The sequence below is a fragment of the Oxyura jamaicensis genome, chromosome 5, assembly GCF_011077185.1.
Source record: "Oxyura jamaicensis isolate SHBP4307 breed ruddy duck chromosome 5, BPBGC_Ojam_1.0, whole genome shotgun sequence".
NCBI lineage: Eukaryota > Metazoa > Chordata > Aves > Anseriformes > Anatidae > Oxyura > Oxyura jamaicensis.
In genome coordinates, this window is record NC_048897.1 from 20,100,779 (window position 1) to 20,126,502 (window position 25,724).

The following is a 25,724-nucleotide window of genomic DNA, read 5'->3' on the forward strand; positions in this document are numbered from 1 at the left end:
CCAGAGTTGATATACTTTCATGCCACTTTTGCAAGGCTACATGATGATGGCCAAAATGTTTAAACTAGCACTTTAAAGTCTTGGCAAGTGTCAGACTTTATTCAGACATTCCTTTTTATTTAAAGATACTCCCCTACTCCTCCCAAGCTCTCTAAAAAGATTTATTAACTAACCTTTAGGCACTTCTCTGAGATAGACAAATTGAGTAAGTGTTTTAGCACCTCCATTTTACAGACTGAGAAGCAGAGAGGGAAAAGAAATATTTATTCCATTGGCCTTGTGCTGTGTAGTCTTGTATGGCACACAGGCAATATAATTATGTGATAGTGTAGCAGAACATAGAGGTTGGCATCTCTACTGTAGACTGGTAATGGGACAAAGATATTTCACTGCAGGACTTCCACATTGTTATTCAGTGTCAGCGAGTACATGCAGAAAGGGACAGGTTCTCTGGTTTTCTTAGTGCCATATGAGAAAAGGAAAGCAAACTTTATCTGACCAGAGATTCAGACTGCAAAAAGTGCCCATTGTAGGAAGAATTCAAGGGTAGTGGATGAATAGGGTCTGGTTAGGATGGAATAGAGTCTGGTTATATATGTGTGTAAAAAGAAGAAACAGATTCAGAAGAAGATCCCACACTTATGTTTTTTTTTCTTGGTGAGAGAAAGTTACTTTTTCTAACCTGAGTCATAGCTCGATGTGTAAAGGCCACAGAGCAGCAGCTCTTTCCTGTGCTGCCATGTCCTGCTGTGAACAATCTGGAGGCAAGATTAGTGGAGAATTGAAGCCTACTGTTTTGATTCGGTAGCATTGATGGACTCATCTGTAAGCTGCAGGCTTATCTGATGAATAAACGCCTACTTAAATTTAGGACAATACTTAGGTACTTTGCTGGATAAGAAGACAAAAAAAAAAAAAAAAAAAAAAAAAGCCCAGCAGGAATCAGTATTTACTTTGGTATAAATAAAAGCTAGAGGTGGTTAAAGATGAATTTTCTCCCCATTTTCATGACAAGCTCCCAGTTTGCTAAAGAAATGATTGGGGAAAAATAAATAAATAAATAAATAATAAAAAAATTGAGTGTTTAGGGATTCCTAAAGCCATGATAAATGTTCCCTTTCTCTTACATATTTAAATTTCTTATCTAACCCTAATTTAAAAACAACTTCAATAAACCACCTTCCAGAACCCCCGCTCCAAGATCTGGATTCACACTATAAAGCTTTGGTTTGTTCCAAGGTGATACACACATGTGACATATATAGGTACATGTTACACCAACCCCAGGATTCAGCATTGCCTCTGTGCAGATGTGCACTATAACACATAAATTGAGAACTGAACTTTATCCACTATCCCTGCTACAAAAAGTTAAGTATTTTTTGTTTTCTTCTACATGAGGTGCCAAAAATAAAGACTGATGGAAGTGGATGAAAACAAGATCTGCTCTATTTGTACCAAAATACATATGGGAATTGCTCTGTAAAATTCTTTGACATGGGTTATGCAGCTTCTTCAGCTATGAAGGTCATCTTCAGCTATGAAGGTCATCATTGTCCACACTTTGTAAGGTTGAGTTATTTGATATTTCACTTAATATTTGCCTAACACGTGACCTAAATACACCAGAGAACTGTTCCTTTGGCACCACCTACCAAAAATCAAATCCTATTTCTAAAAAACAATGAGTTAAAAATAGCCTATTCCTGCCACAGAAGAAAATTTCTTAAAGGTTGACTCATGCAGTAGGCTCAGTCCCTCTCCTCCCCTAATTTTACACCCACAGAGATCCATTCATTTCTGTAGAGGTAACTCCTGACTTACTTCAGTTACGTGAACCAGTCAGGCCCTGCCCTTAAAAAAAAAAAAAAAAAAAAAAAAAAAAAAACACTATTCAATATTCAATGCTCCCTCTGCTGGCCTTGAAGCACCATCTGCATGTGTAGATGCCTGAATACAGAAGCAGTCATAGGCAGAGCCCATTTCCAGTCCTACCGCAACTAAACATCTAGCAGGTGGAGTCAGGAATAACTATGTGAGAAAGCAAAAGAAAATCCTAAATTCAGCAATATTTTAAAGTACTAAAAATATATATTATAAAAGATGGGCAGGGTTATTTTAAAAGCCAAAGTACTTAAGAAAGCAGAAGTATTTGAATAAAAAACAGTTTTTCAAAAACATTTTAATTCCGAGAGTTTGGCAGGAAGACAGCAAAGGACACAGAAGCTGGTAACAGGCAATGGAACTGTCTTACATGACGAATCTAGACCAAGTCATCAGACAATAGAAGTTGCTCCTATCTGGTGGCTGTTCATGTCACATCTGCCCCAAATTTAGGTTTCATCACAGAAAATGTTTATATAAGCCATGGAAAATAATAATAATAATAAATAATAATTCAAAATTATAAAATCATTTCTCAACAGAAATATCTTTGGTAAAGTCAGATATGCAGAAGCTTGTCCAAAGCCTGAACAATTGATATACTGCTATTATAGACCCTTCAGGAATATCTTATCAAATTCATCTTATCAAATTCATCTAAACGTTACAGAAGTACTCTTTTTTGGCACCAGAGTTATCCTGCCAGTTTTGATCCTCAAACAATCTTCTTAGATATCAAAGAAGTACCATAGGCACAGGTTCCTGTGACAATAGGAACCAGTTTTTCCCTTAATCACAGAGAAGTTTCCATATATGTTAAACAGTAGAGCAAAACTTTTTGTTAAGAAAAAAAAAATGTATATTTCCATGCGGAGCCCATAGAGAAACAACACTGCTGTCCTGTAGTACTGAACAAGAAACAACATGTGATTGTGTACAAAATGGCTGAAATCAAAAGTGAAACTAGACAATATTAACTGGCTTGTTTGACAAAAATGCTAAAAAGAAATTATCATGAAATTAGTGTTTTGAATTATTTTTTCGGTCTAATATCTTTGAGTGACACTAGACATATCAGCCAGGAAAGAAAAAAGAATATGGAACTCGGGAGAACGGAGTTATTTGTGTTCTTGGGTTCGATTTCCAGCTCTACCAAAGTCTCTGATCAGACCTTCATACAGGTAATTTACTTTGTCACTGGTTTCTCCATTTTGGAATAGAAGGAATTCCATTATATATTTTATATATTTGGGCTGTAATATGTGCTACAACACAAGACTATAGCAGATAGTATAAGGAGACTCCACAATGATCCTCGGGATAGTGGTCTAACAAGTTGCTTGAGTCTCTAGATGCTATCATATAAGTAATACTATTCCATCCTGTGCTTTTTAATTTCATCTTAAGTTTATCTTGGTGAAGTGCCCCATCTTAAAGAACACTGATTTCCATGGATATGCTGAACATCATCCACAAGAGCTGGGGGCACTCAGCACTTCCCAGGATAAACACTGTACTTTGTGCAATCAGACACAGTCTCTACAAGGTAAGTCAAGATGCTTTGGAGAGATAATAGCTTATCTGTAAGGACTCCATTCATTTGTTCACAATCACAATCACAGTGGTCTGTTCCATATGTCAGATTGCAGACAGATCAGGCATTGTTTAAGGGCCATCTAAAAATCTGATATTGGCACTTGCCTTGAACAATTCTACCGTGGTCCATCATAGCAAATGAAAAATAATACTTTTGTTTATTTTTACCGCTTCAAAGCTGGTAACAAAACAAAACAAAAGCCATTTCTGTAGTCAGCTGAACACTAGACTGCCCAGAGATAAGTAACACAACAAACTCTAGCACAGCTCATTCTTACCAGAGTGGCAGCACACACAAACTGTACTCCACGCCCACCAAATGGGTGGGAAGGCTGCCAGCTCTGAGACCTCGCTGTTGCCTTTCAGTTCAAAACCAAAGGACAGCAGTAAACTGAGACAAGAACTTTCCAGTCATATTCTTTACACTTACATAGCACGTGAAATACTTGAAAGCTTTGTGTGTATTTTATGTATGTATCTATATTTAGCCATCTTGTAAATTTGAAGTGGGACACTACCAATTTAAATTCCACCAGAGTTTTTGGCCATAGACATCCTATCTGTTCTCATCCACATAGCTGCAAAGCTTCTGTAATACCTGATTGTCAGCAGGGTTTACTGTAGGTAATACCACTTTCACAATATTGATGCCTGACCCAACGCAGAAACATGCTATCACCCAGTACCACAAAACCACCAAGCATATTGCACAGGGAGCAATTAAGATTTCAAGGGTACTTGGGTGTAATCAGGGTGTAATCTCTCTTCCATTTCTAACCCTCATCTTTCCAGCTGCTCTGATATTACTGAAGGCCAAAACCCTACTGCTTGCCTTTGTAGCACCTGCAATTAAATGTGCTGGTAGGAGGAGAGTTGGAGGAAATTCTCCTTCTCCCTTTCCTGTAGAATAAAAAGCTCCACAGTTCAGCCCAACTCTCTCTCACACCCGTTTCCAGACTCACAGACCTCTCATGCACAGGAGCTCTGCTCTGCTCTTCCTCTTTTACTGGTTAGAAGGAAAACAGCCAGATGAGTGAGTGTGGAAACATGACCCACTTCCAGTCCTTCCATTGCTCCACAGCGAGACCCCATGCAAATACCACTGCCCAGTTTTGCAGAGAGGCAGGCTTGCCCATACTTAGTTGAACAGAACAGGGCAGAAGTCCAGTTTCATGAATATCATGGAAGTATCAACACCTAACAACTTTAACACTACCCAGAAAATCATAGTATGATCAAGATATCAATAAATGGCCCATGACTGGGAATTTGGTTCAGATCTATACCACTGTTCATAGGAGGCTTGGCTGCTACACTACAATGATTCATGTAACAGATCATATCCATTACAATGATGAAAACTTGGCTGCTCTTGAGGCATAATGCTTGGTTGTGATGATATGAATGTACCACTGAAAGGTGAAGACCAGTCCATGTGAAATTAAATGTCAGGAATACTTAGTGTAATTCATAAAGGTCTGGTAATAATATTGACTGAATTGTCTCTGAGGCAGTTATCATAAGTAAGCTTGGGTGATACTTTATTTCTACCACATATCTATTGGAATGGGATGGAGGATGCTTAGAAATAGTACGAACATGAAAACTGCTAGACCCTTGAAGAAAAAACTTTACTGGGGCAATCCATGCACTTAACTCAGAGTACAGTGGCAGAGGAAAATGGACATGTAAAGGCTGCATCAGCAACCTCCATTCCAGTGTTCTGATCTTTACAACTTTAGCTGTAACTGTTCTTAAAATGGATCACTTCACAAATAAGAGCAACAGACCAAGACAGTGAAAGCAGCATGTTCTATTAAGCAAGCAGCAACTGACCCCAAGAAAAATATTGTAGTGCACTTGCATCTTACCAAAAACATGATATAGTGTTGGAACACAATCTCTTGGAAACAGAAAACGTTGAGACATTTTCTTCATTAAGTTTTGGTATTACCAAATATGAAACTCTCACACACTGAGCTGAACCACATACAACCTACAGCTGCAAGGTACCAACACTGCAAAAGTGAGTTACAGGTATAAATGCTGTATTATTTCTAAATGATTTATCACACCCCTAAGTTGCTAGCAAGACAATAGTTTGACTCTGCTTACTGACCAGCTGCTGACTAGCTGTAACTTACATAGCCCTAGGATTTTTGTTTTGGTGTCCCCAAAACGATGCAGAAGTTTTGAACTTCTGGATAAAACTTATCTCTGTAATAAGCCACTCCAAAAGCCCAAGCAAGCATTGAAACCCTCTTGTATTGATCCCACTAACTGCTGGATTGGAAACTTTTGGAGCTAAGATCCCCTTCTGTGCTGTTGCAGAGACAGTTTTACTAAAAGTACTTCTACAAAATGAGCAAAAGTAAAATATAATAAAAATAAGATTTAACCCTAATTTGATGTTGTAGAATTGTGCTGCTTGCATATATTTTATAACATATAACCAACTCAACAGACTCCTATATAAAAATGAGCTACTTGCATATTAAGCCAGCACAAGGACAGCAGACAGTAGCTAGCTGCTGAGAACAGCTCGAAGCCCTGAGTCCAAGACACAGGCATAGTGAAACTATGATGTATTTAAATTAGTTTTTTTCCAAGTTTATTTTGTATGTTCTATGGTTGTCATCTCTGTACTTCTCAAGGGACCTTAAATTGCCATATCTGTGCCCCACACAGACACCTAATGTTTAACTGTAGAACAAGGAAGACAGCATGAGGTAGGTTCAGCACTAGGCTTTCCCATAGCGTTTTTCACCAAAAATGAACGGTATTTCTACTGTGCATGTTGCAAATAACCTAAACTATCTTTTTCTAAAATCATCAAAAGCTCCCTTTAAATGAAATTCCAATGTTTTCCATGGCTTTTATACTTTTAAATCCAAGAAGGGAAAAAATCCCATTTTTTGCTAGCAAGTCCATTCCAGATATGCACAGATGGAGTGAAATTATTTCGTGGTGTAACTGATAAGGAAAGTTAATCACTAGATAGAAATTGGTTGGAAAATAGATTTAAATGGCAGAGCAATATAACTTGCCTTATTTGGCTGCCACTGGCAATGCAACAAAAGTAGCACTCCTGAGATGCAGAAGAGATGTTTATAGCGGGGAAAACAACACAGAGACAGACATGCTGAGGTCTCTTTATCTGATAACTTTGTGGTAATTGCCTTTCATGCCCTGTGGCATGTAGGATGCACTAATTTGGCATTCAGTGAGTACAGCAAAGAAGCATAATGCAAACAAAGAAGCATCAAACTCTACATTACTGCTTTACCTTACTAAACAACCAAGGCACAACAGTTTTTGGAACATCAAAAATCTGAGGTAGAGATTTCTATGGGCTAACACCGTCCTCTTCCTCGAGTCCAGTCTCCCTGACATCAGAGTAAACTGACTGATTTCAACAGTTCTTTCTGACTGACTCTGCCATGAGGTCTGGTTCAATCTGCTGCCTGAGACTTTGTCCTTGGTCTGCACCCCAACTCGGTGGTTACAGGCATCTCTCCTTCTTGTACAATAGCCTGTTGACATCTGCTGTCTTGAAGATAGGGAGCCTTCAAAAACATGTTTCTACCAAAATCAATGAGAATTTTGCCTCTGATTTTACATCAGTATTGCTGAGTATAGCTCAGTTCCCAGACATGTCATTCTGTCAAATAGGTTTATTTCTGTTTGTTTTTTTAAAATATTCTTAATTTACATTTTGGGGTTTTCTTCTGTACTTTTTATACTAGTAGTGTCTCGCCTCTTAAAAATCACATACAGCTGTGTGTGCTCCCTCTTTCTCATAATAGCTGACCACAATGACAGCGAACCTTCATTATTAACTGCAGGGAAAAATGTGCAGCACTACACTCTACCTGACAGCTGTAGCTCCTCCACATCTGCTTTATAATCACTTGCTCAGCATCCAGCTTCATCACTTCACATAGCTTAATTGTGGGGGAAGAGTACCAAGGACAACAATGAAAGAAGAGTGGACTAAGGTACACATATAGGCATACACACATATACAAATGTGTCATATCCTCACCAAATTTTAGTATTTGGTGTTCATAATCTGGTCACACCTCTGGCCCCTTAACGAAAAATCTTATCAGTGTACTACTATTCTCTACACACAACAGTCTTCACAAAGATTAGGCAGCAGATGCCAGAGTGAGATTATGTATTAATAACAGACCGAGGCAGTAATTAGTAATAAATCCTTTACATCCTTATAAATTTGCTTGTAGATGCCAGGATTCACCCCTGCAGAAGGTAAATTCAGCTCCCATTTCATCCAATACACGCTGCGCACATTTCTGCAAGGGGTGAGCTAAGTACAGAGAGCTTGGTGGTTACTGTTACAGCAAACTGAGATAAGATGCAACAGATGCAAGGAGAAAGGGATAGAGAGGGGCAAAGATGGAGTCCAAGGTCTAAATGCCAGGTCTGCATGTATGCCAGCTGCTCTGCAGCACAGGAGAGAGAGAGACAAACAAATACGTACCAGGTTTAATTTCCAGCAGCTTCAGCCTGGAATCCTCAGGGGGATGCAAACGCCTCTTTTTGCGCCAGCAACGTGCCGGGTACGTGTACAGCTGACCTGGGGCCAGGCCTGAAGATTAGAGGCAAAAAATAAAATATAATCACATTTCAGTTTGTAAACCACAAACACTGTTGCTAGCATCTTTGCTCTTGCCCTTTCAGCATCTCCTTGTCAGGAGGTTCAATCCTGCAAATTGTGAGGCAGAACTATGCACTCCAGGCATCCAGTGCTCTGGAGGCTCCCAAGTACCTCTTGGGATCAGGCCTACAGAGAATCTAGGTCTCACTCATACACTTCACTCAGCTCACTGAAACCAGAGCTGCACATAAATAATTTGTGATTTCTTCAGGGTAAATAGAATTTCAGACTCTCCTGGGTCACAGGGGCGATGCCTCCTCCACAGGCAGTGAAAGCCCCCTGGGAGAGAAGAGATGAAGTTCTGACACACAAATCATAAGGCCCTGATACGCAGACCAGCTCACAAAATTTGTCTTTTGAGTGGAAGCAAAGATCCATGAAGTCTGGCTATTGGCACTCTGCATTTTTGCCCAAATTCTGGACTTTTGCTTAAAGACAGATTCTTCATTCTGGTTATTACCTTCCTCATGCCCACATCCTGAATGAGGGAGGAGATACGGCAGTAATGTTTATAGTGCTGCATGCTCCATTGATTCACATTTGGTGTTGCTGGCTTCTGAGCTGCCCTGGCTCTCCTGGCAGCCCCCCCTTAGCCAATGCTCAAGCTATGCTTTGTTCTCTGGTACTGCAAACGCAGCAGGGCGTCATGAATGCATTACTACTAGGGGCACAGAAGCACACTGCCAAGTGCTTCTAAGTATCCTCAACTGCCCCAGCTACTCTTGATACCCAGAAAGACCCAGAAATGTTGGAAGAATATCATTCTCTTCCCCTGCTTCCCTGCCCTCTCTGTCCACCCCTTCTGCTTTGACTCTTCTGTCCTTCTGCTGTTGCTATTGGTCTTGAAGGGGTACAGAGCATCACTGCAGCTCCAGACTCAATACTCTTAGAAAACAGGTAAGACCACATAAGAGAGAGGACAGGAGTAGCATTACTGTATCTGAAATAGCACCAACAGTGAACAGCTGGACATCATTAAGGCAGTGTGAATAAAGCAGAACAGCTCGAGGACAGCAGGATGGCCCAAGTGCTCTCTGGCGTCCCTTCTGAAACAGCCAGGAGAGCACAGCAGCTCGGGTACAAAACTGGTTCACTGAACCAGATGAGAATAACAATAATAAAAATAAAAACAATATCCAGTTACTAGGAAAAAAAAAAAAAAAAAAAAGAGGACACAACAAAATTATTCACCTCAAGGGAATGAGCTAATCAAATTCTGTATGCTCTTGGTTTGAAATAGTTCTGCTGTTGGGAATGCCAGTGCAGACCCCAGCACTTTCCACCTGCTTCCAGGTCTTGGTGCATAAACAGAGGAATGACAACATACGAGCTAGGTATGGCTGAGTGATGGAGTATGCTGTTCCAGGGCACAGCGCACTACTGGCCTGGGGCCTTTCACACCCTTCTTTCATTGCTGCACAGCTTGCTGGGCATTATGCCCACCACAAGAAGGATATATTTTGGAAAGGGGCACATGTGACTGGTTTATGAATAAAATACGAATAACCAGTACTTCTACAGTTCTTGACACACTTCTTCATGACACTTTGCAAACATTAACCACTGCAAACAATTGCTATTATAATGGGGTAGATTTTGCCTGGCTCTGATGTGAGTCATTAAAGAGGTGGAGCCAAGAAGCCTCACCCTAGGTCCTGTGCAAGACCTTGCTCACAATATTCAAATGGGGGCTTGCAAGATGAAAGAAATAGGACAGGGAATCAGACTTCCATTGAACAGGCCTCCATAGAGGAGTCATTTGCATAAAATGGGCACCACAGCTTTGAAAGTTTGTCCCAGACAAAGAGAAGCAAAGATCCATTGTGGTTTTGGCTGAGTATCTGTTAATGTGGGTTCAATTATTGAGAATTCACATAAGAATTAGCAATTCTGGATTCTGCCAGGACAGTGAAAGCCAACCACAACTGCTGAGAGGCCAACAAGAAACAGAGCAGGTATCCTTGTAGAAACAGAGGTGGGAAAGCCTCTTCCCTAGAGGGAATATAGCTAGCCCATGCAGGTGGCAGGTAGGCTCGTTAAGTTCCTACAACACCCACCTCTACACAGCTTAAGGCAAGCTCTCTATTTCTATTCACAATACCCTTGCTTGTTAATATGAAGCAATCCAGTGAACTTGAGACAGATATTCAACCTCCACTTGATCCAAACCCATCAAATACTACCTTCGGTTCTCTACCCTGACCCCCATCTGTCACTGTGCTGGCTCACACGAATTGTGCATCTTTGATTGTTTACACAGAGGAGAAGCAATGAGAAAAGGTCTGTTCTGAACACTTTCAATCTAGCCCCCACACAGTTGGTGCATATGGAAATAACACATATACAGGTCTTACTGTCTTCAGCCCTGGCTGAGCTGTCTCTCCCTCCGGTGCCTTATAGGGCAACCAGAGAAGGTTCCAACCATTTGCTTACAGAGGAAATAGCAGAACCTGCAGTGAGTTATGTTGTTTATCTCATTAGTGTAGGAGAGTCATAACTCAAAGCTCTTGTGAAAGGCTGGGGGAGGAGGGGAAAAGAGGGAGGGAGTTCTGTGCAGTATTGTGTGAAATTAACCCTGAACTGTTTATCAGGAGATGCAGTTTTCTGACTCCTTTAACAAAGAGGACAGTGAGAAACCAGGTTAACACACAGAAATTCTGTCTCTCTTCTGTTTTCCAAACCCTCTGTAAGTGAAAAGAGGTCCTGGAGCTTTGCCATTTGTCTTTATACAGTTTTTCAGGTTAGAGATAGTAAATGGCAATCAACACAGCACACAAGACGGATGCCAAGGTGGTTGGAAGAGAATTTTTGGAGATGTTCAGTATGGACATAAGCACATTGTGTACAGCCTGAAAACAGGCATACTAAAACTACAGAGGGATGGTCTGACCCACCATAATGATACTACAAGAAATAGATGATGCAAAGAGACCCAGGGGAGCACTAAATGGGCTAATAAAAATCAAGAAAGAGCAGAGCAAATATGGGGGAGGAGGGCTGCTTCATTTTGCACTGATTATTCTAATTCAGAATAACAAAGGCATCAGATTTGGTGGCTGAAGCAGATGCAGGAGGCTTGATTCACTTAAGACTCTCTATGAAGAATGTTCTACCATTAGTCCCCACTGCAGCCCTGCAGGAGGAATGCCACTGATTCTCTTTTGTAGGGGAAGCTGCGGAACAGGTCAGTATCAAAAGTGAGGAAAGAAAGATTTGCACAGTGAATTTGCTGAAGGTAGTCCAGAGAACTAGTGACTGAGAATAGGAAAGTGTTAAGACCTCTCAGTTCCTGGTGTGATGCCATAACTCTTCAATGATGATTTCCTCTGTAAGTGCAGAGACACCAATGAGACCCATTCAAGACTATCTGTGCCCACCTTTGTAGCAGATGCTCTTGCCAAAACATTACTTGTGCATATAGTGGATGTATTCTTGTTTATGACTGAGTTCAAAAGGATAAAAATAGCAGCATCTCACTCATAACCAGATGCTACAAGAACAGAAATTACATAGGTAAACTGATTAGCAAAAAAAAAAAAAAAAAAAAAAAAAAAAGGTAGCTTTGCCATAGCATAATCTCTTAGGAATGCAGAGTTCTTAAATTAAAAGAAGAAAAACAGCAACAAAAAACAACTGTGGTCACAAAGGAACCTTCAAAAGAAGGGTTAGCCCAGAACCTCATAAACCACATTTAGCAGTCCCAGATTACCCAAATAGTTTTGGCAGCTGAAACCTTCTTAGGGTATTTTTAATGCTGGTAAAACACCTGTTGTCTCCTGCACCAGAACAGGCTGCATTATACTATCGAAAGAGTTTTCTGGCTGTATTGCAAGACAAGATACTACATCTGTTTTGGATACTTTAGGATTAGGAGCAGTGCAAGGATCTGCCCCTCAGTAAATCCTAGAAAAGGGAGAGGGAATGTTTCAGCTAAGCACTCTTCAGAGGCATCAATTGCTTTCTTAGTCTGCCCGCAGGAGGGAAGGGAAATAAACTTTCTGTTCCTCCCACTACAGCTGTTGCAAACTGGCTGATAGAGGAGGTAACAGCAGCCTGCACCTTCCCACAGTTCCAGATCTGGATTTTTTCTTTAGTTGCTTTTTTTTTTTTTTTCAATTTTTTTCATTTTTTTCAGTGTAGTTTACAGGAACTGCTACATACATATGCACACGTGTACACTGTGCTTCCAATGCACACTAGCCCTTCCCTGCCTGGATTCTCTGGTATGCACTGGAAAACAAACAAACAAACAAACAACAGAAATCCAGTTTGGTGTTGTCAGAAAATCTGTGCGAAATGTGAATCAGATACTGTGCCATACTCTAACAAAATTTCCACTGGGTTTCAGGAGGAATTCTGTATAAGTAACATCTCCAGCCTTTAAACTGGTGATTGTCCTTCACCTTCCAAACAAACACTTCAGATGGATTTACTCTAACAAAGGAAAGACTGACCAAAGCGTACAAAAATGATGGTGTTCTTTTCCCTTCAGCTTTGCTGAGCTCTGGAAGAGACCTTAGCCAAAGCTCTTTAAGGACATATGTCAATTTATTTTTTACAACTGAAGAAACTGAGGCTCCAGAGCTGGTATCCATGTAACTTGTCCAAATCAAAACTAGAAGTTATACCTACATCTCTAATCATCAGAACAACATTCATTCCTATAACTGGACTCTCCTGAATTTCACTTCCAGTGTATATGCTTCCCAGTATAATCCTTTATTTTCAGCATTCACCTGAGACTTCCACTTCTACCTCTCCACCCTGAAGATAATTCCAATCCTGCTTAGAGCAGGGCATTGTGTCTTCTGCTACAGAGTAGGATCAATAGCATTAAGAGAGCTACAATGATACGGTCTTAGAAACTACCATGTCAGGCACTTCTTTGGGTAGAGAGAGAATAATTAGGATCAGCTCTCTGCAGTTACCAAAGGAAATCCCCTGCAGGCACAGAGGTTTAGGCAGCTTCTCTTCTGTGTGGCCTGTAGCAGGGTTGAGTTCCTATTAATTAAACCCCACGAGGGTTCAGTGGCCAGCCCTCCATACATGCACATGCATTCACAGACAATGCTACCAACCTGGTCCTCTGTGCCGCTTCTCCATCCAGATGTAGCAGTTGTTCTGAGCTACACCGGTCTGCGAATCCAGGAAGGGAAGGCGCACGCTCCGTTCAGCACACAGCCGAGAGTTGTAGCTGCGACAGTGCTCAATCGCTTCTTTGTAGAACTGGTCCCCAAGTCTGCCAAAAGAGATAGGGCGGAGATTAAAGAAGACTGCATCTTCCCTCAAACAAGACTAGGAAAAAAGGGGACACGAGGTTGGTTTAAAAAAAAAAAAAAATGAAGAACCAAAAAAACTTTCCCTGAACACATGAAAAAAGCTGGCTGACACATGACACTGCTGAAGCAGATCATGCAGGAAGCATCATCAAAGGCTACGACTCTCAGAAAGCAGACACAGATCTTTTCAGTAGGCATAGATACTGAATGAGCAAACGGTGCAACCACACTGGCCGTGACCCAGGGTCAGCCAACATGTACACCACGGTGACCTCATTCTATTGTTTCTAATTCCCTGCAGTTTGTTCAGCCAAGTTAGCAAACCAGTCATTTCAATTCTACGCTATAGGAACTCCTGCAGGATACTTTGAGCAACCAGAAAGCCAGCCAAATTTAGAAGAACTTCACTCCAGCATTTCTGATGTCAAAGAACCCATACAAGCAAAGGACACGGTCTTCATATCGCCTGCTTCTGAGGCACAAAAACACACACATTAACAGCTAGGGCCATGTCTGCAATGGTCAGACCAGATGTTTTGTCTTTACCCTTCTGGAGTTTTCCACAGTCAGGCTTTAGGCACCAACAGCAGCTGGTAAGACCCAGCATGGCAAACTCTTTGTTCCGGGGCACAGTGGGAAGAACAGTCCTAAAGATAATGCCGCTTGTTTCATAAATATTTGTTCAAAAATTCTGTAGCATCTTCATACTCCCTTGAGAAAGGTTTAAAAACTCTGCCTGCTGGAGATTACCAAAATCCTCCCTCCAAATTTTTCTAAACAGGGAAAAGCATCAAAGTAGAGCTACCCTGAGGACACAAAGCAGCTGTCATGCTGGAATAGTGCAAAGTAGGTGGGCCATGCTGCTCAACCTCATTCTTGATCTATTGTCAAGGTGAAATTCAGTCGTGACACGAATTGCTAGGAAAGCTACCCATCAGGGGTAAGTTCATTAGAAAATAGGAGTAGAATGATATATAGCATAACTTGCTCTGACTCTGATATTCATTAGTGTGCAAAAAGAGTATAACATGCACAGCAAGAGAGCTGAAGGGATGCATGCACAGAGATAAAAGAGGCTCCCTTCCCTGTTCTGTTGGTTGTTTCCCCGCTACCCTCTTGCACGGACACAATTGGCATTTTAAAATTACACTCCTTTTGCACACCTCTGAATGTCAAATTGCTGCAAATTGCTGCTTTACTGTGTCTTTTTTCTGACTCACATCTTTTAAGTCACCCCTCAGTTTCACCTCATGACTTCTGTAGGAGCCATACTCTTTCCCCAAGGGCTGCACTGACCCTATCTCCTCTTGTTGGCAGGGGCCAATAACAGAGGCTTACTGAGGAACACGACTACAGAGGCAGGCATCTCTAGTTCCTCCTTCTAACTTCTAATAATCAGAACTTAATTTCCCTAAGTCTCAGGCTACCCAATGGTGGGTACATTGTGTTTAATAGATCTTGATGAATCTTTCTTCTGTGAATTTATCCAGCTGACTTCAACCCACCTTTATTTTTCACACCTAAACAATTGTAAAGCAATGAGTTCCATGGTTAAAATATAATTCAAGTAAATAAAAGCATTTTCCTATGCTTGTTTTAAGCCATATCTCATTTATTTACAATTTTAAATCCTCCACCAAGCTTCCACCAGGTCGTTTCTCTAATGAACAAAGGTGGTCCAGCACACCGAGGCTCTGGATGCGGAATAAGCATCATGGATGGACGCTGAGCCCACCGGCTTCCTGCTGTTCTCAGCCACTGACTTCAGCTGCTGCATTTCAGAGCATCCCCAACGGGGAAAATTGGGCAGTCCTCAACAGGAAGGAAATGCACCCAAGCGCCAGTACATCCTTTGGCTTCACAGATTTTCTAAAGGTCATCCAGCTGTTTCATGCTGCAGACGTCTGCGTGAATCTGGCATCTCACAGACCTGCCCCCCGCCACTGACCACCCTGGGCAGCAGCTGGTGCAGGGGGACTCTTTGTGGGGCAGCTGGAGGAGGGAGCTCTCTGGGCTGTACAAGCGAGCAGAGGGCAGAGCTGCGGGCAGGGACATTGCAGAGGGGTGTCTCTGGACATAACCCCCCCCACAATGACCTCAAACCACTTTTTCCATCAAAGGCGGGGGGAAGGGAAGGGGAACAGAGGAGAAAGGAAAAGATAAGCTGCACTACTATACAAAGAATGTGGCTAGGAAAAAATGAAAGCTTATTAAAAGCTGTAATTAAAGTTGTACACTTGTGTAATCAAAGTCAGTAACAAGGAGACTCCAGTTGATCAAAGATTAACAGCTCTTTCCACAAACACTTGAGCTTCTGCAGAGCTAAGTCAGATTCCCCCTACATTAAACCAGGGATGCTCGCTAACTTCAAGGAGTTTATTGACAAAAACGGTACATTGCAGCAACCCGGTTATAACATCTGGCTGGAGATGGCCACAGCTTCCATCTTCTTCTAAGACTAAAAATAAGTACAAATCTTTGAGTGTTAAATATTTGGCTTTAACATTGTCAAGTAGGGTGACACCATCAAGTGGTGTGTATGATTAAAATTCAGATTTTTCTAAGTGGGAGAAAAGAGTTTTGGGATCCCAATGTGTTTAACAAGCACAGAACCTGCCAAGTTAGTGCTCAAATTCATTCTTCACTCAATTTTGTACTCTGTTTTGTTATATTTATTTTAAAGATTCCAAACATGCACCTTTTGCCTTAAAGAAATACAGTAATTTAGGAGAAGCACTTGGCCACCACCATACCTCAGGAAAGCTTGCTTTGGATCCACTACAGCAAGCACAATCAAAAACCCACCCCGAAGTATTCACTGGGAAGGCCAGTATTGAAGTACTGGGTCCTTAAGGGCTTGCCCTGACTTTAATTTTGATTTTAAATAATAATAATAATAATAATCATCATCATCATCATATATTGGAAGATAAAGAAACAGTATTTCCTTGTGATAGTCATATCCCAGTGGAAAACAGCTTCCCTGCGACTACTTTTGGGAGGTTCGTTGTTTTGTTTTACCACTAGTCTTCACTGGAGTGAATCTCCATCATTCAAAATTTCAGTTAATATTTTAAGTAACTTTAGATACATTTTTTCCTTGTTTTCAATATGGTGCTACATAACCAAACACAGCATATTTTATTTTATGTAGGAAAAGCAGAAAACATTGTAAGAATCCAGGCAAAAAAAGGAAAAGTCACAGAGGTGGGATAAGGCCCAGCCCTCTCCCAGGGGATTTACAATGGAACTGGAGAACCCACGAGGGCAGGAATAAGACTGGAGAGGACAGGAGTTCAAAAGAAACTCAAACAGATCAGCTAAGTTTGACTGAATGAAGCACACAAAGAGAAAAAATAAAATAAAATAAAATAAACAGACTACATTGATAGTAAAAAGTATATCACATGTCAGAAAGATTAATTATCTGGTGCTACATGCTTCGTAGTTTTCCCAAGCTGTGTTGCCATGGAAGACTTACACTTCACCTCCTGAAAAAATATCTGCAAAAACTATAGGGAATTTCTGCATTATTTCTATGAAAAGTATGTATGACTCAGTGCTGTGCAGCAACCGACTGCCAGGGTCGATTCTTCCCTTTGGACATGGGAGCGAAAGGTCACACTGACTTGTCTGGATTTATATTAACGATACAAAATCACCAGCATATGCATAGATTTCAACAATACTGGGGGAAAATCAAGGGGCTGACATTAATAACTGCCGGTCAAGGGAGGCAAACCATACTGAAAACAGCCCGAGTGGAAATACAGAATAAAGTTGTCAGCGCACTGCAGAAAGAGTGCAGGCCGCCAGTGCAGGTCCGCAGGAGAAAGCCTGGATGCTTGGGACCGGGACAGGTGACACTGCTGGGAGACGTGCAGGCTCCGCATCTACATTCCAGCCTGAGGACACTAAAATAACACAGTTCTACCTGACTAATAAAAGCTCTCTGGCTTGGAAAAGAACAGCCTATACTATTAAAATCTCCTGCAAGACTGCACATAAGCAGCCCCTTTTCCAGAGGGGTATAGTTCCAGTAGGAGCTAGGGGCTGTTTGGGTGGAAAAGGGTGGGACTGAAACTGAACGGCAGGCTTGGAGCAGCTGAAGTGCAGCAGGAGGGGGGTGAGCACGCTGAAGGATGCCCAAGGCACGAGCACTCCCCGGGTCCTGGGACAGAGACGTGAGGCTGGTGCAGTCCTATGCAACTTTGCAGGTAGTCACTGGTGAAAAATCATATACTGGGCTGGAAGAGCAGACCGTGTGAATTTCATTAGGTCATTGTCCTGTTATACGTTAAGAAACTGAGGTTTTCTGACAAAGAATCAGGTCAACTTAACAACGAAGTCGGTGAGCAACCCTTCCCTTTCCCTCAATATTTGTCTGCCTGCTCTGCCCAGACTGCAGGATTTCTGAGCAGACTCTGGCTTACTGCTTTTCTGTACCATCCCTAGTGCCATCCCTTTGCCTAGGCATGCCTTAAACCAAAGCCAACAAGAATTGGCCTGGTTTATGAGCAGCTTACGAGTCAGCAGCAAGGACCGAGCGCCTAGCTTCACTTTGAGACAATTGTTTCTCTGAGAGTTCCTTCTGCCCACGAGGTAGCCTCATGGACCCTGAAAGCAGCGGAGCAGCTCTCCACCACCTCCTTCCAACCCAGTCTGCAAAGTCCAGGCCGTTTGAGTGCACTACCTTTAAAAATGCTACAAAATGGGCAGAACCTAGTGCACCCTTCCTCTGCTGCCTATCACTTTTCAGATTAGGATCCAGAGAAGCAGAACACTCAGTTAAGACATATAACCAGCCAAGCTCAGCCGTGGTTACAGGCCCACACCACCCCTAGAAAACTCACACAATGAAGGGCCAGTCCTCCTTAAGTGCAGCTCTTACATTTCCAACCAATACTATGAGTGTGAATCTGGATTGTCTCCGGTTCCAGAGGCCAGGCCCCTTTCATTTTCCTCCTAAACCCAGCTCATTACATGACTAGGCAAGTAAAAAACTGATAGCACAGAAAGAAATGATTAATCATGTAACAGAAAGCAGCAGACTTCCAAGGAAGTCTACAGTGCTCCCCAGATGATCAAAAACACGAAACTTCTCCTCAAGACTAGGAAATTTTTATTTACTATACTTTTAGCCTCTAGTCTTACATTTCAGATCCCAGATACTGGGAGGATCACTGAGGAAAACCGAAAGGCATTTTAAATCAGAAATTGTTCTTCAGCAACACAACCAACCAGTTTCAAACTGGAGACGTTCATGAATGAGCTTGGAAATAAAACACAAGTGGATTGTTGGGCCTTCTCACAAAGATGGACAAAGACTAAGTCATGCAGATGCTACCAGAGCTATCAGCTGCTGGTGACACTGCAGATGATGAGGTACTGCTGACCAGCTACATGTCTTGGCAAGAGCTGAGAGAACTGCACCAAGCAGGCCATCCTTGATCCATCCAGCAGATCCTACAAGGCTCCTGACGGGCAGATGCTCATCCTCTCCCTGAGCCTTGACATGAAGAATGCCACATGGCTCAATTCTTCCAACACTTCTATTTAATATCTGTGCAAAACCTCCAGGGAATATGATGAAGTGGTACGGGCAGCAATGCCAGACAGTATGTTGACACACAGATTTGTGTGCTTTTTCCCCTCACGCAGACAGCACTCTCCCAAACCTCTCAGTGTTGAAAGCAAGAGTGGCACAGCTGGCAGAGGCAGAAGTCAGAAGAGATAACAAGGAGGCTGGCTGGAAGTGGGAAACGTTACAAACTGTGAGCTAATATCATTTATGATTCAAAGACAGACCAATGTGGACAGTCTAATAGAAGCAATCATTATGAGGGCCTTCCTCTCTCTCTCTCTCTCTGCAGTCAGCATAATTCTACTTTCAAGCAGTGGCCTGGCCATGCTCATGCCTGTTTTTCACATCTGGACTGGGCTACTATGACTCTACCTTAGACTAGATAAGCAACAGAGTTGCAAAAATGTGGTATCGACCCTATCACAAAGCAAGCCAAAGAGATCAGTACTCCCCAGCCTGCGCTCATCACTTTTCCTCATGCACTCTAACATCACTGTTTTTTTTGCAAAGGGTGCAGTGAGCTAAATTCAAGCCACTTGAAAAGCTGCTTCTCCTGGGGCTGAAACAGCGAATGCAACAGGAACCCTGTGCGTAACAGAGCCCAGGATCCGCCAGACTCCTGCAGCACCTTTGGACAGCAGACCCACAGCTCTGGAGCATCTTCCCAGAAGAGATAAAGAACTCTGCTCTGCTCATCCTCACATTACATTGCAAGATGGTCACACAACATCCATCAAAAGACTGAAGCAAAAGAAAATATGGCTCTGGATTTTCTAGACCATAGGGAGCACCCAAATGCTACAATCACATACCCTTTGTGATTGCAGAGAGGTAGGGTAACGAGATGCAACAGCAATACAGAATGGCTTTACTGACGTTAGGTGAAGTGGAACAGAGTGTTCCAAACCCTACCACAAACCCGAGGGCAAGCCAGAGAGTGCAGGAATGTGCAGATTCAGTTCTCTCACAACGGTCAGTTGAATCTGTCCCTGCACAACATCTTCTAATGATGTACGGGGTGTGAACACAAGCAAAGGGAAAACAGGATTTCCAGATGGGCTACAGAGTGACTCAATTTTTTTGGGCCTTCATTTTTTAACATTAACTTGGCAGCTTTGTGAAGACCCACATACACATACCCCTGCCTATCCTCAACTCTCCAAGACTCTCAAAGAGCCAGAGTTGTTCATACATCCATTTTGTTTCCATACGTACCAAATCATTTCATCTGATGCACAAAACGAGGCCTGAACAACTTTCCCAAACATGGGAGTCAGAGAAAAAAAAAAATTGCTAGCAGAATCTTTTCAGCAGTAGATAAAATACACAAACTGGATCACAAAGCAGTTTACAGATGCAAGCAGAGCCAGAGTTGCTGAAGTAGCAATGATCTGAGGGTAAATGCACGGAAAAGCTTGTAAGGATAGGTAATGCCTTTCATTGGAAGAACTGACACTGCCAGGTCAAAGCAGACGAGCTTCCAAGCATTTGTTCAAAAGTACTGTGCCAGGTGCATAGACTGTATGTGGCACAAGCAATTAGGAGCCATCCAGAGCTGATGACAAGTTCCTGAGTCAGCACTGGCACAGCCCAGACATTACAGCAGTCAAGGAGATGCCCTGAGCTATGAGTCTAGGTTTAATCATAGATCAGTAAAAGACTAACGTGAGATCTTCCAGCATTCTCCTCTGAGCATCCAGAACCAGCCTATCCCCTGTACGTAGAAGGCAAAGGAAACCCCTTTTGCCAGGTATTTATCAGCAGACTTCCCCTTGGTGGGGGTGGAAATCCCTAGTGGCGATTTGTGGCCAGAATCCACTGACTTCTCACTGCTTGAATCATGGTGTGATGGTGAATCATAACAGAGAGCCTGGCCTCACTGAGTGAGCTAAATTCACTACTCTGAAAACAGGTTTAGACTGTAATTTAATCCAGTGTGAACCTACAGGCATCTCATGAAAAAAATCTGACTGAATAAAAATGACAGAAAGTAGGCATAGCTTACAAATTGGGCAAAATTGATCTGATTAGCCCCATCCTCACAAGTATGGTGGAAGTACAAGAGCTCTGCCAGCATTTCCATTTAAAGAAAAGAAACATCAGCACAAGCTACCACTGCCAAGAAGAGCATGGTACAGCATGGTGCTTCAATAACAGCAGCCTGCAGGCCAAACCTGGCTTTCAGGGTCAGGAGCAGCTGCCATCTTTGTGCAGGAAGAAGGACCAGAGCTGGAGGTGTTCCTTTTACTGCAGCTGCACGTGGCCCTCCACACAAGGCCCACGGCAACATTCCTGCTCTCACAGCCAAAAAGCTTCATGTTAAGTGTTGGGCATAGAGATCCCAGAGTTGCTGGCTAGATACAACAGGAATCTGTGTATGGTAAAAGATGAAATGTGTGAACTTATCTCAGAAGATGAATTTCTTGGCCCTGTTCCTAGATGTGGGGCTGTGAACAATCATATTATGGTGCTGGTGGCAATTTGTCGACTTCTCCTCTTACTTTTCCTCCTTTTCCAAGGAGATAACAGCAGCAGTTTCTGTCATACACCTGACCATCTAAGGTGTTTCCCGAGTCAGACATTGCATGCAATCTCTATTAGACTCAGCACAGTGACCAATTAGGTTAATCTCAGAGGCAGACTCCTTGGGGAAATCACAGAGCATCTATTCTTTCTTAGGCCAGGGTTTCTGTTTTAAAGAGATGCAGCATCATCCAATTAAACGAACAACAGGTGCGAAAGGTAATAACCCAGACCTCTTTTTGTACCTGAAGACAGCAGTCGGAATTCAGCTTGGTCCTAACCTCCCCCAAAAAGTCAAAAACTCTCTCCAATTACTAAAAGAATGAACTAATGAAAATTTCAGCAGTAATACTAGATTAGACATGACAACATCCAAGAGATTTTTTTATGTTTTTTAAAGAAGTATCTCAAGCTGCGGGCACTTGGAGTCACCAGAAGTCTGTTTGGCTTAGTGGCTTTAGGGCCAGATGTAGTCAAAGACAAAATCTACCCATCCAGCTCTCAGTCCCAGTTTCCGACAGTGGGACTATCTTTTGCATTCCTACACATCTGGAGAAAGGCGGATTAGTAAAATCCATGATCTGATGCCTAAAATCATGATGCCTGACCTGGCACCTAGAAGCCGGCAAATGAGAGTTCTCCAAATGACTCTGCCTCGACTTCCTTCTTAGCTTTAACAGCTCACCTGCACAACAGGGGCAACACCCAAGACTTACCTCCCTAATAAATCGTGCACATTACTTTAGGCACTGTCTGTACTAAAAGATCCTAAGATCATGAAGCGGCATCCTCTTCTAGCTCTAGCTGTGCTGACTAAAAATATCGTCCTTTCCCTCCTACCCTGCTGCTTTTCGCTGCTTGTCTCCCACAGCTTACTGCTGCTGCACCTCCTGCCAGTAGCAATAATTGTGTGAGTGCTCCCTGATCCACTTCGGCAAGGCCATTTGATGTGTTTGAGCAAACCCAGCTGACATTGCCTGGGGGAGCTGAGAACAAGCTCACACAACCCCTTCTGCCACCAGAGGTAGTCACTAGCAGCACAACCAGTTTGGGTAAGACTTCAAGTAGGGCACTTTTTTGTAATGGGAAAAAGCCTGTCCACATCATGAGCAGTAGGGCTATGTCACTCCTTCAGCACAGCCCTCTAGGGAGATAGAACTTATACAAATGGAAGGAGTTTTTCCCTACCACCATAATTACATCATCTGCTCAAACGACACTACCTAAGCTGACAAGAGCATTCCTCTTCATGAGTCTCCATGCACCTCATCCTTCTCGAAGCCATGCATCTCCATCAGATCTCTACAGGCAGAGAGATATCAGGAAAGAGCATGAGGGTTGTGCATGTTTCTAGCCATGTCAGAACTGTACCTGTGAAAGCTCTACAGCGTGGTCCTAGTCAGAAAGACCTTTTGTTAGCCCTCCTGGAACTTCCCAGGCTGGGATTTCCCCTGTGCAGTTATTTAGTAGACAAATATAGAGTGCCGTTCAATCCAGATGGCACAATTTAGAAGAGACTGAAATTAACATGCAAGTGTAAGAGTAGTAGAAGTGATCCTAAATGACAGGGAAGGCTTCCCCATCACACAAAACTGAAATTACATTAACATTTTAGGTATTTCCTGTCCTTTGACTATAAAGAGTTAATGAGCTAACTGACTTGCCTCTTTTGTGGGAACCTTGTATCGCCTTTTGCAAAGGAAATCCTTATACAGGAAACAATTCGTTTTGCTCAGGTGAAAATGATCACAAAAATAGCAAAGCAGAAAGAAATTTATATAGATCTAGAATAAAAGCACATAATTAGCAGAGTTTACTTTGCCTCTGAGGTCAACCTTGAAAAAAAATCTCAGCAATAGCCAATATTTAAAAGATAACACTATTAATCCTGAATGGGTAGCACTTTCAGTTCCTCAGTCACAGTCCGTATGACAAATAGACCACATGTAACAAAATATAAAAATCTACTCAGCCCAGTTAATAATCATTAATCACACAAAAAAAACACAACAGAAAATCATATTTTCTGTTCTCTACAAAGCCATCCTGAGCCTAGATAATTAAGGTTATGCTTCTTTGAGTTGTTATTGCTATTGAACACATAGGAACAATCACTCTCTTACTTGTGTAAACCTACTGACTTCAGCAAACGTACAACAGGGATACACTTGACTCATGCTATGTAGGGGAATTCACAAGAGGACTGTGAATTTTATTTCCTTTTTTCACCTCCTTCCCCCAGTTCTACCCGCAAATGGAAGCAGGGCAGATTACGGGCATTCCTCTGCTAAAGTATCGTTATTACTGCTCAAAAGTTAGAAGTCAGAGATGAAACATGCGATGTGTCCACTTCATCTTACAGTTCCCTTAGTATAAAAAATGCCCTCTATTGAGAGTGCACTTCAACTAAGTGAAAAGTCTAGGCACAGGATCTTCTGCACGTGGAGCACATCCCATGGAAGCAGAGAAAACCATCATTACAAATAGACACACTGCTTCAACTCTAGGATGACCTGTTTCTCACACCTGTGTCCTTGCTTATGCAGATAGTATCTAAGAGGAACTGTCTGATAAAGTCAAGAAAAAGCACACACCACAACAAGCTTTTAGAAATTCATGAATCTGATGGTTGTTCCCCTATACGCTGACTTTCCTTGTAAATGTTTTTCTTCTGGCTTCCCTCCTGCTCTCAGTACCACCTGAACTCACTTATCAGATTGGGGTGGTTATTACTGCAGAACAGCTGAAGGAAAGAGAAGTGTCTTGTAATTCACTTAGCAGTTAGCAAAGACTGCAGAAATGTTTGCTGTGATTATCGCTGCGCCATAAAGATCCTCTGTTCTGTTCAAACGACTTACTCTTCTGGCAATAGTTTCACTATGCTTAAGACACCAGTTGTTTAATGCATATCCCAATCATGCTGAGGCAAAAGATCTCAGATCCATCTTTAGCTCCATGTGTTCACTGAGGTCTTCAAAGACTCTTGATGAAAGCCTGCCTGGGACCAACCATTAGTTCCCAATTCAGCAAAAAACCTCATTGAACGTGTAGGTCTCCTTCAGTTCCAAGTCCTGAAGATACTTGAATGCCTTCCTGACCAGAGCTGACAGCTGAACAGACAGCACATACTTCATTGCACTGCTAGGATGAGGTCTTAGAAGCATGTGGGCAAGCCTGTTTAAGCCAGTCTGTCATGTTTTCCTAGCTGGAACTAGCCAGAGCCAACACTTCCATTTTCTTTCTGGGATGCAATGCACTGCAATAGTTAAAGCTGTAGGTCACAAAAGTGTAATCAAGGGATCATGAGGCAGTCATTAATCAATCAACCAGTGGAAATAGGAACTGGGTAGATATCATTATCTCTACATTACAGATGAGACACAGTTTGCATAACAAAGACAGAGAGAAACAGAAGGCCCTTTTCTTATTTCCCAGTTTTGCTCCATCTTTTCTTCTGAAATTTATCTCACACTTTAAGATTTCCTTCTCCAAATGCAATCCAGCAACTTTCTTCATTCAGAGGCAAATCTGATTCCATGTCATCCCTGAATGCTAGGTGAAACTCTTCTATACCCAAATCAATTAAAGAAAGCTCACAAGAGCAACCTTTCTTTTTTTCCAGACACTGTAGAAGCTACCTGAACACCACAGTGACAATGGCAAGCAAAGACAATGACCAGACAAGAATTTGGACATGGAACTAAACTGCATACTGAGTCTCCACTTCTCTTCCCCCGCGTTAGTACCAAATGGGGACTAGCACCACAGTGGTCTATAAACAGGCCCAGGATAAGAATGGCAAGCAGTTGAAGGAAAAGAACCGAGGGAGTCAACTGTCAGAGCAAGGAGAGGTTACAGAAAAAGAGACAGAGAGGTTAGCCCATTGCCCTGGAGTAATGGGTAGCCTTTAACACATGGCCTCTGCTCCTGTCAGTATTTCTTCTTGGACAGGTTATCTCAGGAATTTATGCTTTCCAATAATTACCTTTCAGAGGGCTCTCACTTATCTTGCAAGAGGAATACACCAGTAACCTGACCTGCATTGCTCATGCAATCGCCATCCACCCCCTCTAGCCTTTCCTCCCATCTCTCAAAGCAGGAGCGAGCAGTTCTTCCCATACTTCCAATGCTGCATCAGCAAGGGCTGGTGAAGTTGATAAAAATAAGAGTTTTAATG

At 42.2% G+C, this 25,724-nt stretch overlaps 1 protein-coding gene across 10 annotated transcripts in view; it reads right to left on the reverse strand.

Annotated features, from left to right (window-relative positions):
* The window catches only part of DPF3 (double PHD fingers 3), a 175,325-nt gene that overhangs the window by 94,464 nt on the left and 55,137 nt on the right, over positions 1-25,724 (reverse strand). For all 10 annotated transcript variants that reach the window (XR_004751229.1, XR_004751228.1, XR_004751226.1 and 7 more), the window contains exons 2-3: positions 13,240-13,400; positions 7,985-8,092 (exon numbers count right to left, since the gene is read on the reverse strand). Coding sequence is in view for 6 of the 10 variants with exons in the window: in XM_035327379.1 (XP_035183270.1) it covers positions 7,985-8,092; positions 13,240-13,400 (269 nt within the window). In the remaining 4 variants the exon portion in view is untranslated. The remainder of the gene's footprint in view (positions 1-7,984; positions 8,093-13,239; positions 13,401-25,724) is intronic.